This window comes from Siphateles boraxobius, unplaced genomic scaffold (genome assembly GCF_051911475.1).
Source record: "Siphateles boraxobius isolate OS27281-9 unplaced genomic scaffold, OSU_SipBor_1 6, whole genome shotgun sequence".
Lineage (NCBI taxonomy): Eukaryota > Metazoa > Chordata > Actinopteri > Cypriniformes > Leuciscidae > Siphateles > Siphateles boraxobius.
This window is the reverse complement of record NW_027509186.1, coordinates 24,710,797-24,727,967: the sequence shown is the minus strand read 5'-3', so window position 1 is coordinate 24,727,967 and position 17,171 is coordinate 24,710,797. Positions and strand designations below refer to the sequence as shown.

Below are 17,171 nucleotides of genomic sequence, written 5' to 3'. Positions count from 1 at the left end.
TTTATCATCCACAAAATGAGGTCACGTCTAGCTTTTCATCAGAAGTCTTAGTGGGGCTTATGGAGGAGTGAAGAGGATTATGATTGTGTCATGATTTGTAGTAAATGATTTTATATACAGTACTGTTCATTTGGGATATTCTTAAATGTTAATTTTGCATGAAAAAGCAAGTACAAGACTTTTCTTTATTGCAATCATAAACGCATATAGTGCAATAGTGCATATTCAGGCTAAATACTTTGGTTTACCTCAGGCAAGCAAGTGCAGAACTGAATGCAAAGTTATTTTCTTTAGAAGTAATGATACAGTCATACATTTTTGATTATCATTTTGTCAGATGAAAAATACATTTGAATTTATACCACATTCTGACTCTTTTAAAACATTTGCATATTACAAATATTCCAAAGACAAACAGTAAGATGCATTTATCACATGAAATTCAATGCTATACAATTCAATACAACATAATTAATACCATCTTTACAGGTGAAGTGTGTCATTTCTAAACCACTTTTGCGGCACTAAACACAGAATCGCAAAAATAATGATTAAAATTAGATTCAGGAACTATAGGTCTATAATAAATATCCATTAACATCCAAGCCAGGAAGTTGTTTTATCTGCTCCAATAATTTCCTTATGTTTGACGTCGTATTTGTACACATCTGAGCCAACAAAGAAATGAAGAGAACCTGAAAAAAGTACAGTGATGGATAAAAGTTACGTTACAGAAAATACAGATAAATTATAGACCAAGTGTAATCAATCTAATACGCACCATCTTTATAAATGGCTGCACTTATGGGTCCATTTATTTCTGGGAAATCATGAGAAATGTTCCGCGGGCTTGAGTCATGCATTGTCTTGTTGTGTTCGTTATACCTATGAGAAAAAACATTTTCAATGTCATTCACAATAAAGCTGATATTAGTGATACACTGCTGTTGTATCTCTATAGTTCACCTCCAGTACTGATGTTGGGTGAAGAATAGGGTGTGTACAGTTTTGTGAATGTGGACCGCAGCATCTATCTGCTCTACCCATGACGGGAACCCCAGACTGCTGATGTTTTTCGCTCTGCCTTTTACTTGGGATCCTTTCACTGTCCAGAAAATCGTACCTGTGTTGAAGTAGCACTGAGAATTGATGTTGTTTTAAATCTTGAAGGCAATACAGATATGCACAATGTAAAACCATGTCTGTACCGTTGAACAGATATGCTGTCGACCGCTGTGGGACCCAGTAAGCAGCGTCGATCTGACGATCAATTTTTGGCATGAAATTGCTGATGGGGCCTTCCTTTATATCATTTTGATTGTTGTGCTTTATCCACAAGTACCTGAAATGATACAAAGAGTTATATTTCATTTAATAACCCTATTTAATAAAAACTGTACACGTGATAGCCTATAAGCAAGTAAATATTCTAAAGAATTTATTCAAGAGCATGATAACCTTAATATATATATATATAGGCCTATATATATATATATATATATATATATATATATATATATATAAATAAGAGCATGATAACCTCAATTTATTGTGTTTAATTGTGTCTATAATTGCAAGAAAGTCACAATTGTGAAATAGTCACAATTGTAAGAAACACTCGCAATTGTGAAAAAAGTCGCAATACGAAAGAGATGCAATTACAAGAAAAAATTAAAACTGTGAGATATAAAGTTGTAATTATAAGAAATAAATTTGCAACTGAGAAATGAAGTCATAATATGATATATAGTCAGAATTGTAAAGAAGACTTTTCAGTCATAACAACACATAATTATGAGTCATAATTATGAGAAATATAGTAACAATTATGAGATAAAGTTGCAATTGTGAAATTTAAAGTCCCAATTATAAAAAAAAGTCCCAATTACAAGAAAAACTTTGAGATACAAACTGTGTTGCTAATGTTAAAGATAAAGTTGCAATTACGAGAACAAAAGTCACACCTCACAAGCTCATATTCATTCATTCTCTCTCTCTCTCTCTCTCTCTCTCTCCCTCTCTCTCTCTCTCTCTCTCTCTCTTTGTTTTGTTTTTTAACAAATGGATTTTAAGTGGCAGCCAACACTATATGATCAACATACTTGTCCCTGAAGAAGAAAATAGCTTCTCCTACAGTAGTCACAGCATCAAAAGTCAGATCGGGATTACACGTGTCCTTGAATGACACAGGGAAAAATGAACCGCTGAACCAGGGGTTGCTGGGATAGCCCAAGCTAAATCTTGAAGATGGAAAGGGCCTTTTGTCCCTTGGCCCTTTTGGAGAAAAAAACACACAGACATGTGATCTCTCATATAAATGTGGAAACTGAACACTGCCTCTGTTCCCACGATATTACAATTTCACAGTCATAGACTTTGAAACATGATTTATTTTTACCATAGAGTGTGTTGATGTTTATGATATCTTCACTCGAGAGCAGATTGTGTGTTTTACTATGTTTATATGTCGGATACATCACCGATTCTGGGTTTTGCGAATGTTTCAAACCAAGTGCATGACCAAACTCGTGTGCAGCTACCACATACAGGTTAAATCCTGACCGAAAAAAAGAGAGAAAACAAGTTAACGGCTTTCTTTTTAATACCAAGACCTATATTATTTGAGTATGTCTATAAAAAAATAGATAAAAAAATCATATAAAATAATAATAAATAATACATTAAATTAAAGTAAAATGTACATTACCTTTGAATCCAGCTGTCCATGTTTCAGCTTCATCAAAATGAACGTCCCCACCGATGCCTTCCCCTGGGCCAAAAGCATGGGCCAGTGTGCCGTCTGGGCCATCAAATGGGAAGGAGTCGCCATGTTCTAGATATTCATTGCAGAATAAATGACATGGCGGATGAAAAACGTTGTCTTCAAAAGTAAATGTGCATATAAGTGGATGCTAACTTACCGTTTCCAACGAACTCCACCATGATGTCCGCCTGGTGTGAATATGAGCGCAGGAAAGTGAGAGGGCTGGCCTTTGCCCATGCATCCAGAGCCGACGCGATCAGAGCGTCCACTGTTTTCACTGGTAAGTCACTGGTGTACCTCCCAACACTGGAAGATTGTGTACCGCTTACATTACCATACATGGTGGGCGATCAAAATGAAGAGCATTTTATTTAACATATACAAGTAAATTATGGTATTTACCCATAAGTGATGAGGTTTTTCTTCCACCTGTTTCCACGTCTGTGACTGTAATCCTCCACATCTGAGACACCACATCGAGGAGTCCTCATGACAGCGAGGGTTTCTGGGTTCAGGGTTCCTGTCCTATTCAGCTCAAAAAAGCTCTGCATATCCTTCAGTTTGGAAGAGAAAGAGGGACGACTCCTCCTCCTGCGGCCTGCAGGATCCGCTTGGAAACTGTAGAAGTGCTGCAGGTATTTCTGCAAGAAAACGTGCAGGAACCACCACAGGAAGTATCAACTATTGTCTTTTTCCCCACGTGTTTAACCCAGTTCATAAGCTTTATTTTGAACTTATATATGCTTTTAGGTTTAGGGAAAAATCTGTTGCATTTGTATATTTTCATTGTTTTACACTAGTGATTCTACTCAAATGTGTTCTTTGAACACATTTGTTCAATTGCAAACATTCACATTAGACAAAAACAAATAAACACGATATATGGGAAGTTATTTGTGTTTTAGCTCATGTGTGCATGAATAGAATGACTGAATAAAACACGCCTGGCTGTTACTAATGAAATACTTGATAATGAGAATGGAAGATGACACACAGAATCTCTTATAGAATTGTGGATTGTTCCACCTGAGCTCATTAAGAACAAACAAACAAATAAACACACACACACACGAGCTGGGGTACTAACCCAGTGGCATTAAAAAGGTGCAAATGCAGGACTTACTGTTGCCAGGGACAGGTCATTCTGAGCAGGTGCCGATCCATCATCTTCAAGTGGTAAAGGTGCTGGATGATACTGACCAAAAATGCCAAAGGCACAAACTAGACAGAGCAAAACATGCATCACCCCTCAGCAGACCACAGAAGCTTCTGAATATGGCCCGTCCGAGGAGACATTGAAAGTCTTAGCTGATGTGAACCCTTTTTAACGTATTATTATGACTCAGACAGTGCCAAAACCAGGAAAACCTCAAGCTTAGGGAGTGGTTTGCTCTGGTCACAAGAAAAGAGGGATGCTGAGATGTGTCAAATTATGGGCATCAAAGGAGACATTTACCTAAAAAAACAAACAAACACAATTCCTAGATTTCACATGGGATTGTCTGAGTGATATCCATAGTTCCTGCAGTATTTCATGACCAATGAAATGTATCTTCCATTATCCGCTGTTTGTTGGCAATAATAGAATAAATAAATATAAAAACATCTGGAAATAGTTTTTTCCTCCCCATAACTCTAATATCAACAATGTTTTGTACAGTGGAGTGTTACTTGCAGTATATCTGGTGATCTGGACCGTTTATTCATGAATGCAGTTGTTTCCTTTCCTTGAGAATCTGGCAAAGTCTAATTGTGTAAATATTTTTATTTAAACATTCTTGTTTTCTTTTCTTTACTTAAAAAAAAGCTGATACAACAGTTTATGCATAAATACTTTTTGGTACATTCTTTACAATTTTAAAAACTAAAGTTTTAGCTTTTTACACCAACATTTGCTCTTAAACAAAGAGAAACTTTGCTTCATTATTAAACTGTTCATTGCAGAAAAGTTCTTTGGAATACATCCTCACTGGAATTTGAATGCTTTCATAGTTTTGAGAGCAATCAGAGAGTCATAGTATTCAGTATTCAATTCATAGGAGTACTGTCTTTGAAGTTTTATAAGTTATAGTTAAAAATCAATTTCCAAATGGAGAAAATGAATGGGATCCTGACTATTGCACTCTATCAAACTGCTCATCCCTAAAACAGGTGACACTACTTTCATTGTATTTCACCATGAATTCACTCACTCATTTCATAAAAACACAACTGTCACAAATCTTCAGGTCTCTGTTATCAACTAGTGAAAATTACTGCATTGTTATGACGTAAATATTATTGTAATATAACTGTTCGTATATACCTTTTTTTTGGTAAGTATGCATAACAAGCAGAATAATGTACATGCAGATATTATGGCAAAATAATGTTCTTCAGTGTTGGATTCCAGTAAAGCAGACATTGCACAAAACCCTCTATAAATGCTTTTCTGCTAAAATGGGTAACATGAATGAGTAGGAGGACAGTATTTAAAGAAACGTGTAATTTTAAGTTACAGTCCAAGAAATGCCAGCAAAAGAATTTTTGCAGCAGATGTAATTGTGGGCTTACTGCCTTTCTGCCATAAAATGCCAAAGTGGCTAATTGTAAAATTGTTTGTGGTGAGAAGAATAAATAAAATAAAATTCCTTCCTTGAACAACTGGGCTCAATTTGTAGCATGTAGAGTGCAATGTAAGCGGAATCCAGACAACCCAGGGCTTGTCTAAAAGGGTAGAAAACATTGTCCTTTCTCACGTTTATCAAACATACAGGCAAAAGAGGGTTAAAGAAAAATACATCCTGAAACATGCAACAGCATTTCCCTTCTTGGACACACTGAGCCTCACATGCCTGCCAAGAGCCCTGCCAGGGTGCCTTAAAGAAGAAAGAAATAGCCAAACATACAGAATATATACCATCAACAGCTCGTCTCATATGTGATATGTCTCTGTGGCGTCTCGTTTTCTGCAATGGTTTCACAATACATAGCCGTGAGCCAGTAATCCACAGATTGCGTTGCATTCCTTATTTTGCTTTCAAATGACTTCCATTGCACAACTCACAACCACTCAAACTTGCAAAATATGATCCTGGTTATCATTGAGGCAATCATTCGGTTAATTCTTTTGAACAGTCAGAAATGACATTGTTTTAGGCCTCGTAAGAACTGCTAGAAGATCTAACATATGAGGGGTGAGGAGGACATACGATGAGTACGTATGCTAAACATGATGATTATTTTCAAATCAATGTGATGAATATCACCCAGGATATCTCTTTCACATAGGACCAATATTAGGCAACAACATTTGTCACCATAGGATAATGTATTGGCAATGTTATTTTGGAGCTTGTTTTGCTGTTTTTCATAGATCAGTCTCTTCCTCATAGTGACTGGATAAGCAAGGTTTTGGAAAACTATATCCACATGATGGCCTGGACAATGCCTTTATCTTTCAGTGAGAAATCATTGGAATATGGAATAATGTGATTCACTGTGATCTTTAAATGCACTAAAATTAATGAATAAATACCTGCTGTCCAATCCTTGTACTTACTGCAGAACTTCAGTGTGTCCTTGATGCTTTTCTTGGATAGAAGTGACTTAATTGCTGACCTTCTTGACACCAGGCCATTGTCCAAAGGTCTTCAGCTCACTGGGCATGCAGATTCAATCTGTAGCCAATATTGAGTAGTCCTGCACTGTGGTGACATGATTCCATAGCTGACTCCTCAGGAGATGGTCCTCCTGACACTTGCTGGACGTCCTGAATCCTTCTAGACTGCAACTGAACCTCTCTCCTTGAAGTTCTTGATGATTTGGTAAATGGTTATTCCATGTGCAATATACTTTTCAGCAATTTCCTTGCACGTGAGGCCATTTTAATGCAAAGCGATGATGGTCAGCTGGTTCTTAGCAATCATCATGTGCCAGGGCCAAAAAACTGTGAAATTTGTCTGTTTTTGTTTTGGCCAGTGAAGCCTTTTGCAATTAATTAAATGCATCTGACTACTCTACACAACAATCTAGAAACAATGTTAATGAACACCACAACAAATGAAGCAGCAAACTTTGCAAAACACAAAATAAGGTCACTGCCAAAACTGGCATGACTGTACTCTTTCACTAGTTTGCTTTCTGACCTAGACAATTAGTATGCTAAACACTCCTGGATGAAAAAGCATCTGCTCAACTTTAGTGCAGCGCAGTATTCACTGAGTGCCAGCGGAACCAGAGAGGTCTCTACTGCCACCTCCTTGTGTCAAGTCATGTGACACAAAAACCACAGGCATTCTCACCAACAGACGGGGCTATAGAGTAAAAACTCATGTTTTCATCCAAACTTATCACAATAAGCTTTTAACCCAGTTAAAGGGATAGATCACCCAAAAATGTAACTTTTTGTCATTGTTTATTCACCATCTTGTTGTAAAGCTGTATACATTTCTTTATTCTGTGGAACATAAAAACTAGGTCATCAACGTTCTTTAAAATGTCTTTCTTTGTGTTCAACAGAAGAAAGAAAGTCTTACAGTTTTGGAACAACATGAGGGTGAGTAAATGATGACAGCATTTTAGAAACCTCCCATTAGGAAAAATGCTACAAGTGCAATATTCAAGTAGGAAAAAAATGCTTTAATGTAACTAAAACATTCCATATTATTTTAAAGTTGGCATGAAATGAAAAAATTCTGAATGCATGTTAAAGATTGCATTGTGAACAGTTCATCCTTGCATGTGTTTTTTCTTTTTTGGACCTCATAATGTTTAATCAGAATGTCATAACTAGACCTTCGGGGCAAAGCGTCACATTTCTCCAATCCTTTAGTCTGCTTGAACTGAGTCTTGCGTAGACAGATCTTCAGACTGATGGCAGAAAGTCTGGACTCCATAGCAGTTTTCATTGGTCAAAGACCGCCCAAAGGCCGTCATACTGACATGTAAAGCAACTAATCAGTTTGTTTTGTTCTGCGTCATGTTTGGGGGCGAGAAAATGTAACTTCGATGTCCCTACAATAACAGACCACAGTGCAAAACTCTTGGATGTATTTTAAAGAGTCTATGCCACAAACTTTACATACTTAAAATGCGTTTGAAAATCCAGCATTTAGTTGATCCTGATAAGTGCACATTATGACAGTTGTTTTCACAAAAAAGTATTTCCCTTGAGGGGCTCAGCGTCACGTCATCTTTTTTTCCAAGCGGACTGTTAAAGAACTCGACATGCGTCTCCCGGACATCCTGTAGAATTCAACCAATCAGATGACGACTCCTGAAAAATCAGTGTTTCCAGTTGTGAAAAAAAGTGTTTCCAGTTGTGGGCCAAATGCATCAGACGTTCAGCTACCATAAAGGGTATATCTATATTGAATGGTAGTAAAATGACTGTAGAGATTAAGTGATAAACTTTTATCACTTAATTGTGTCACTGTACGAAATACCAGAGAGAAATTGTCTTGTGTTGTTTCGAATGTGTAAACGGACAAGTTCTCTTCAGCTTCAAAATTGATTTATGAACAGAAAAAATTCATATTTAATCTATGAGTGCCACATGATTGGGCAGATATTCCAATACAGAGTGCAAATATAGTCCAAACAGGGTGTCTGTGATTACAAGTGTTCACCAATCCTCTCAGCTAGTCAGAGTTCTCCTCATTGCTGGAGTGCAATAGTGCACATTCCTGTTTCCTGCTCAGGCTGCTTCTCCTCTTCCTCCGGCCAACCATCCTGAGCCTTCGGCGGATGATGTCTGGAACACAAACAACACCTCTGTTGAGCCAACATCCATGGGAAGGTGACAGAATAAAAGGTTTACGCAACATGAAGAACTCGAGAGTGTGTACTCACCACCCACGTTCTCATAGTCTTGCTGCTTGTCGTGCCAGTAGAGACTGGTGGAAGATCGGCAGTGGCGATAGAGACGTGTATGGAGCACAGACAGGGTGAGAAGCACTAAGAGGAAGCCCAGAGCGCCTGCTGCCCATACGGCCTCATCAGTTCGTGGGATGGGTATCTTCTCCCCCCTCAGCGGCCCTTCTATATGAGGAGACACTGAGTCTGGGACTCCACACTGTCCAAGCTCCCCGCACCCAGATCGAGATCGTTGTGCCTTTGTGTCAGTCTTGATGCGATGCCTCTTACCTTCCGCTATAGTTTTCTTGTGCGTTTTTCTGTCTATTTGATATTTGTGTCTTTCAGTCACTTTATTCTGTAAAATTTGCTTCTCTGCATCAATTTTCTTTGGCTTCTCAGAGTCCTTTGCTAAACTGAGAGATTGTGTGACAGTTAGCATTGAGAAGGAGGCCATTTCCTTTGTGTAGTGTTGTGGCAGTGTGTCTGTACAATTCAGTTTTGCACTCTCTGTGCAGTTAAGTTTGTCTGGTTTGACATCATATTTCAGTTCCACTTTCTCTGGTGATTGTTTGAGGACATTTCTGATTTTTCTGGTTTTCCTTCTAGTCCTCTGTACCTCGGTGAGACTGAGAGCCTCCATGCAGCAGTGTTTAAGAGACTAGCAATTAAAGGAGAAGACGAGCATAGAAGGTTAACATAAGCATTTCTATTTACATAAAACGACTGCATCATAATACAAATCTTGACTGATATATTGGTCAATGTAAGGCAAATTCTTCACCTTTAATCTCTCCACTTTGGACATCGCTTTACTGGTGTTCACTGGATTGTGCACCGGTGCTGGTTTTGTCAAATACAGATTGTACTTTGCTCTTTGGCTTGTACTAGCTTGACTAATATTGGAGGAAATGGAAAGCAACCAATCACAAACCCCAATTGTGATGCGGGACATCTCTAGTGAGCGACCCCACGAGACCACAGCTAAAGGCTTTGAGAAAGATAACAGACATGAGATATTTGTCAGAAATGGTGCTTTTTAAATGCATAAAAATAACTGGTAACATATTATAGTAAGGTTCAATTTGTTACCACCAGTTAATGCATTAGCTATTGTGAACTAATGGATCTTGACACACTACAATTCAAAAGTTTGGGGCCAGTAAGATTTAAAAAAAAGAAATAAATACTTTAGTTCAGCAAGGATTCATCAAATTGATCAAGTGACAGTACTAGTAAAATTCTATTTGAAATAATCAGTTCTTTTGAACTTTCTATTCATCAAAGATGTTTCCACAAAAATATTAAGCAGCAAATATTAAGCAGAAATTCTTATTAATAATAATAAAAATGTTTCTTGAGAACCAAATTAGCATATTAAAATAATTTCTGAAGGATCATGTGACACTGAAGACTGGAGTAATGATGCTGAAAACTCAGCTTTGCCACCGCAGGAATAAATTACATTTTAAAATAGATTTTTTTTTAAATTTAATTAACTTTCAAAATGTTACTGTTTTTACTGTATTATTGATTAAATAAATGCAGCCTTGGTGAGCATAAGAGACTTCTTTCATAAACATTTAAAAAAATCTTACTGACCCCAAACTTTTGAACAGTAGTGAATATTAATACATTTTAAAATGAACCTAAAATGCATATTTGAGCTGTTTTAACTGAAAGCAACTTGCACTGACATATCTTAAAATATGTCAGTGCCATTGTTTTGTCTCAAGATGCACACAAATAATGTTATTTTCTAAGACACGTTTATAAAAGCTAAATAATTGTCCTAATTAAACTTAGGCTTAATCCTGGCTTAATCTAAGCCCTGTCTGTGAAACCAGCCATAAAGTTGTATAAATTAACATTATTTAATATATTATGAATTATAATGTATTAACAATGAACAATAATATATTTATAAATTAGCCTAGCAAATTAAACAATGCATTAATGTTGATTGAAATTGACTGTAAAATGTTATCAAATAATTCTGATACTAAATGTAATCTACAATTGTTTGACGTCAGTCACAGAAAACCATCCAGTGCTCACACCTGTGTCTACTGTAAGCCACTGTTGTGAATGGTGACTCACTCTGTGTTGGCTGAGCCACAGGTGGGGTGTGAGGATGTAATGAGGCAGACACGAATGAGCCAACACCGCCAGACTCCTGTGAGCTTCCGCTGAGACACACGGGTGATACAGGAACACCAGCGCTCCATTCTGTCAGAAACAACACGTTCAGAGCTCATTTATAAAAATAGCTTTAGGTTTAGATTTACAGTATGAATTCTGTGATCGTTTAGCAATAGTATGAATACTGGAATTACATTGAGGTTGTTTAGCCAGCGCTGAGGGGGGCAGTAGAGGTACTCTCCACTCCCGGCCTCAACAGGCCGGTAAGGACCACTGAAAAAACAAAACAAAAACAAAACAACTTATTTAAAAAACACAACGGTAACACTTTATTTTACAGAACGGTAACACTTTATTTTACAGTGTCATTATTACACATGTAGTTACTGTATAAATTATAATTAATAATTCATTACATTTATATAGCACTTTTCTGGGTACTCAAAGCGCTTTCCATAAAAGGGGGAATCTCCTCAACCACCACCAATGTGCAGAATCCACCTGGATGATGTGATGGCAGCCATATTGCACCAGAACACACACCACACACCAGCTTATTGGTGGAGAGGAGACAGTGATGAAGCCAATGAGCATATAGGGATGATAATAGGGGAGGCCATGGTGATGGACAGAGTCCAGTGTGCAAATTTGGCCAGGATTCCAGGGTTACACCATAACTCTTTTTTGAAGGACATCCTGGGATTTTTAATGACCACAGAGAGTCATTAAAATAATTGCATTATTACATAATTACATGCAACCAACCCCTATTCCTAACCCTAACCCTATAGTAAGTACATGTAGTTAATTATTACTCAGTACCTAAATGTATAATTACACGGTTACACTTTATTTTAAGGTGTCGTGTCAGTATTACAAACACAACAATTTAAACTGATAACGCACAACTACACATTTGAATAAGGTTGGAAATTCTTTACACATCTGAATAGGGTTGGGAATTCTAATCAAATGACATTCGGATCTGTTAACGGCTTACCATAGTGAATCAGGGTAAGACAAAAACACTTTTTGAAAGAAGGATTGATTATGTATTTTTGCTTAATTATGAGCAAAAGAAAGTTGATGGGCCCCATTAACTTCCATAGTATGGGGAAAAATACTATTGAAGTCAATGGGGCCCAACAACTGTCTAGTTATCCTTATTCTTCAAAATATCTTCTTTTGTGTTCAGCAGAAAAAAGAAATTAATACAAGTTTAGAGCAACTTGAGGGTGAGTAAATGATGAAAGAATTAAAATTTTTGGGTGAACCCTTTTAGAGGAATCTGAACCGGATTAAATTCTTTACAACCCTTATATTAGAAGTAAACAGCTAAGAAATGTCAGGTACAGGATCTGAGAGTGTGTCAGCTTACTGGGTGGGAATACGGTCATTGTATGTAATGGGTGTGTCCATACAGATGGAATCAGCAGCCTGCAAGGGACAAAAGTCAAAGTTACAAGATACATACTTTTATTAAAAGGCCTACTTTATTAGATATGATGCACAAATATAACATCCTGCTATTGTAAATGTATAATACAGAGTTGAATTGGTCATAACATTACAGTGCACAATCCCATGCTTGAGAGTGAACAATGTTGTCAACATGTCCCATTTGAGATTAATTTACCTTTATAATATGTTTTGTGTCAATATCAGGGATAATCTGAAATAACAAAAAGGAACATCCATCAGTCATGTTTTTATTAGGGATATATCGGCCACCATATCGGTATCGGAAGTTATACGTTCATTTTTAATGTTGTTATTGGCTCAATAAGAAAATTTGGCCGATACATTAAAGCCGATAAATAATGGATTATTTCCTTCAGCTGAGACACTTTCAGATGCACACTGTTCACCATGATGGTTTTGAAATATGATTGAAATCACTTCAAAAAGAAAATATACAGTAAAGTGCAATATGCAGCACAAGTCTGTTATATTAGGCTACATAAATTACAATGAGAACATTATAATTGTGTGCTTTTAATTGTGAGACTTTTGTTTTTGTAACTAATCAGGATCTCAAAAATTATATAAAATTTTTTATTTAGATTTATCGGCCTATATATCAGTTATTGGCTTTCAAATATAAATAATTATCGGTTATCGGTATCGGCGCATCCCTAGTTTTTTTAATCATCACTGTGCATTTGGTACAGAGTAGTTTAGTTTTGCACTGTATAATAAAAACATATTTTACCGTCTGTGACTGTGGCCAGAGCTCTTGACACACAAGCTCTTCAGGTCCTGGTAGGTCTGTGACTAGATTTGTCTGAAATAATTGTAATAAGAAAATGAGATCTCTTAGTTACCACAGACCGTGCCAAACATAGTTTTAGAAGTCATCTAGCAGGACTGCGCCTGTCACTGCTTGACATTTCAATTGATTACTATTTTTTGGTTACCATTTTATAATTTCTAACGTGGTGTAGAGTGAATTGAGCAAATACCTTGCCATTGTCGCAGTGTGTCAGGCTGGAGGGGCAACAATGTGTCACACAGAGACAAATTAATCCAGACAGGAGAATCACTCGACGGCTCATGACTTGATCTCAGTCCAGTTAAATACATTCAATACTGTAAGGTTTACGGTATCTCTGCCACAAAACTACAACACACTGTAGGACTTTGTTAAATGAGATGACTGTGTTTAAAAGCGTCTGATGATCCATGCTGAGCTCGAGGATAAAACACAAGTTCATTGTTGGAAAGTTATTACTTAAAGAAACACGAAACCAACAAGCTACGGATTCGTTCGACTACCGAGAAAGCCATCTCGATTCATAATAAACCAGAACAGTCAGAGATGTTTTAAAACCAAGTGTTTAACGTTAGTCTTGGGTTTCTATAAACTGAAGTTTCTCTTTTGACAAGTTAAAAGTTGACAACACGGATCGGATTATCGCGAGCCGTAAACACATCTTCCTTCCACGCACGTATGTCTGTTTATAATTGTTTGTCAGTACAGCCTAAGATCACGTAACATTTATACACATACATAACAACATGAGAAGTGATCTTGAGTCTTCAGGGATACACACACATATTCGGTCTACGGTGGCTCACATGGTTCAAAATTCGTTTCCGTCCTTTTTCGTACTCCTCGGCGTCATACCAACTAGGAAGTCTATTATCAGTAAATAATGTTGCAACTTGCAAGATATGTTGTTTATCAATAATAATTATAAACCAATAAGAGAAAAACGCAAAGCTAAAGTGAAAGTATGTAAAAAGTTGTAAACAGTAAAGTTACAGTTTGATTTATTTATTCATTCATTTACCTATTGGTAGTTGCTCAAGAAAAGTGAATGAAAAAAATAAATAAATAATATAATATGACTAAATCAACTTTAAATTCGAAATAAGCCTCTGCGTTTCCCTCTGGACTATGACATCTGTCTCTGACATGTTTACATGTACTGTCATCATAATTTCTAGAGTTTTATAATACATGAATAATTGAACCTCTAAACATTATAAGTACCAAAAATGGTACTAAACGCATTGGGCAATGAGTTGTTCTGCATGCTAAACTGCATCTAAAATGGCATTAAACAGCTATATACACAACCATGTAAAATGTTCCCATGAATTTAAGTATTTTAATTTTAATTTTAAAATGTTTCAAGTTTTTTTTAGACTTCACACTCAACTAGTAAATTTAGTCAATTTTACCGGTGGGATTAAACTGTCTTCTGCTGTGAAACAAAATTGTAAAGCAAACATACTATTTTTGAGAACAACATTATACCTAAATAAAGGAGACTTGGAAAATTATTACACCGAAAAAGATTATTTAGTTTTACCACATTAAAATAAAATGTTCTAGTGGCCAAGAAAAACGATTGTTGCCATTTCATCTAACAAGAAGACAAAAGTGAACTGACATTAGAAATGTAGAGTGCAACTTAAGGAAAACCTCAAGCTGTCTGTCAATATAATAATCAATATTATAAAAAAAATCTCCATTTGAAATGAGATCTTTGCCCCAAATGACATATAAAGCTTCAATGCAATCATAACTCCATGAATAAAAAGTCAGACATAATGTACTAAATTTATATTTATTACACTGACCAGTGTTCCTCCATTAACACAACAGTAATTACAGAACAGAAAAAATAGTTCATTTATCCCTAGACTTTTGTCTTCTCTGATTCATGAATACTTTAATACAATTTCAAGCCATTTATTCTGTATTTTTAAACTTTTGTATAATCTTTTTAGACATTCAATAACATGATACACGATCTATACAGTTTGATACAGGTTACATATGAGTTATAGTGGTGATGCTGAGCCAGAGGACAATGGGTGCGTGTGAAAACGGCATACTAATATACTACTTTTAAAAAGGATTTCAGTATGGAGTACGTTAGTATGCCATTTCGACCACAGCAATCGAATACTGATGTTTTTTACAAGAAATGTAGCCCTTCCCCGTAGACCAGCCCCTCTCTATCGCTCCGTTTCATTTCTTTGTAGTGTTGGCGATAGGAGTGTTCAGGTCCATCAGAACTGAAATAACCATCACTCTTTCATGCAGTAGTGACCGGGCTTGGCAGCTGTGGGATGGCACAGTGTTTGACCAGAGGTTTGAACCTCCACTATTTAGAAAATAAGTTTGCATTCCATTCTAGTATTTCTCATATATCAGTATTACTTACATATCCCCTAAATTCAGTCAGTAGGACAAGTTTAAAACTAAGATAGAATAAAAAATAAAATATGTAATCTATATTGGTGGCAGGTATGACAAATAAAACCACAATTATAAGTAATGGCAACCAAATTCCAACGGCCCTCACCCAAAAGGTACTAAAAAAACAAAACTGATCATTTGTTGGGAAGAATAAAACTAGAAACATTTGCCTGCATCCTTTTAGAACTCTTTTCAGTGCCTTTTATAGCTCTTATGCTGCACCTTCTGACATTCACATGAATGGAGGGTTCAGAATAAAGGTGGCGAGAATACAGAGGACCCGAAACGTTTCTGTGAATTTCAAATACTAATGGAAACACAAAGTGTGCAGAGGTGACATGTAAACACACACTACTCCCTGAAGTTCAACTCTGAGGCCCCGGAGCCCCAAGGCTCCTAGTACACGGGCCAAAAACCCCTTTAAAAGCGCAAGGTACATAGTTTACAATTTTTAATATGTCTATATGCACAGAATCTTGATGGGGGGGGGGGGGGGGGGGGGGGGGGGGGGCGTAAGTCGCCATCAATTTAGTTAATTTCTATTTTAAATCAAATATACAATATGAACACTCTACCCAGACAACGACTCTGGAGTTTCACATTAGAGCCGGATCCATTTGGTAGTAAGTGGATTTGGACAGTGGAATATTAAGGAAAGGACACATCTTGCCGGGAGAGTCTTCACCAATGATTGCACAATGGATTTAGAAGGGTGGGGAGGTAACAATGTACTCCATCAGAAGTGTTAAAACGTGAGTAAAAAATTCACAAGGATGAGTCAGTCAACTTGATTCCTGCAGTCAAAGTTATGTAACGCAAACCAACTAGACAAACTCGCTTGGGGGGGGAAGTTAGCTTGAAAAATTCCCCGAAAAAGTGCATTCAGGCATCCGTGCGTTCAAACGCTGGATCCAGGCGGAGCTTGGCGTGGGGTGATGGCATGTAAAGCAGAGGGGGAGAGCGAGGTCAGGCAGGGGCATCGGCAGCACAGCTCAAATCCTCACAATACTAGGCACTGACACCTGTGGTACGGGCGGCACAGAGGACAGAAAGAGAGCAGGGGGAAAGGGTTAAAAGATCTCTGCCTATATGGGATGAAATTCTACTCACCGACTTGGTCATCTCAGTCACTTATAACAGCCAACAAATGAGGGAGGAAATTAAAATATATATTTTTTGGCTGGTAAATCTTTGGGGCAGCTATTGATTTAATAAAATACATGTAATTACTGGTACCGACACTACCAGTCAAACGTTTGTTTGGACACATCAGACTGAATGCAAGTGTTAACTTTTTTAATACTATTTAAAAAGAATCCCAGTATGCACCTCATGAAGTTGGCTCAGAAAATCTGTAAATCGAAAAGATATGATTTAGTCTACCAAAAATGGAAAAGTATGTAAGTTTGATTAATTTCTGTGAATCATTTTCAGTGAACTGATTATAAACTCAAAATCGGGTGAGTCATCATAAGAAAATCTTCATGAAAGTCTCTGCATGGCATTTCTCCTATGCCTTTGTAAACATAAATGTAGGTAAAAGATAGGAAAAAAATATTTTGCGTGACTTGTTTTTACTAAAACTTAACATAAAACATTCTGAATCTACTTGGCAACAGCTGTTTGGTTGAAATAATGCTACTCTCCTCTGATATACACTACCATTCAATAGTTTGAGGTCAGTGAAATTTTACCCCAAAGAAATAAAGAGCCAGA

At 36.8% G+C, this 17,171-nt stretch overlaps 2 protein-coding genes across 4 annotated transcripts; both read right to left on the bottom strand.

Moving 5' to 3' along the window:
• Positions 1-173: 173 nt before the first annotated feature.
• On the bottom strand, positions 174-6,962 carry mmp20b (matrix metallopeptidase 20b (enamelysin)). Of its 2 annotated transcripts, XM_077208363.1 has the most exons (11): positions 6,306-6,962; positions 3,888-4,220; positions 3,167-3,405; positions 2,922-3,070; positions 2,708-2,833; positions 2,399-2,557; positions 2,103-2,274; positions 1,209-1,342; positions 967-1,123; positions 782-885; positions 174-695 (listed from the first exon to the last, which is right to left on the bottom strand). In XM_077208363.1, exons 2-11 carry the CDS (start codon positions 4,005-4,007, stop codon positions 595-597), a joined length of 1,461 nt encoding a protein of 486 aa, XP_077064478.1. In that variant the 5' UTR covers positions 4,008-4,220; positions 6,306-6,962; the 3' UTR covers positions 174-594. The 2 variants fall into 2 exon arrangements, with proteins under 2 accessions (XP_077064478.1, XP_077064477.1); XM_077208362.1 differs by having other exon boundaries at positions 3,888-6,935.
• A 401-nt stretch (positions 6,963-7,363) lies between these two features.
• Positions 7,364-13,812, bottom strand: tp53i13 (tumor protein p53 inducible protein 13). Of its 2 annotated transcripts, XM_077208365.1 has the most exons (9): positions 13,204-13,812; positions 12,954-13,025; positions 12,378-12,413; positions 12,120-12,178; positions 10,936-11,014; positions 10,700-10,828; positions 9,384-9,590; positions 8,597-9,260; positions 7,364-8,498 (listed from the first exon to the last, which is right to left on the bottom strand). In XM_077208365.1, the coding sequence occupies exons 1-9, from the start codon at positions 13,294-13,296 to the stop codon at positions 8,386-8,388; spliced, it is 1,452 nt and encodes a 483-aa protein (XP_077064480.1). In that variant the 5' UTR covers positions 13,297-13,812; the 3' UTR covers positions 7,364-8,385. The 2 variants fall into 2 exon arrangements, with proteins under 2 accessions (XP_077064480.1, XP_077064481.1); XM_077208366.1 differs by lacking the exon at positions 12,378-12,413 and having other exon boundaries at positions 13,204-13,809.
• Between the last annotated feature and the right edge of the window lie 3,359 nt (positions 13,813-17,171).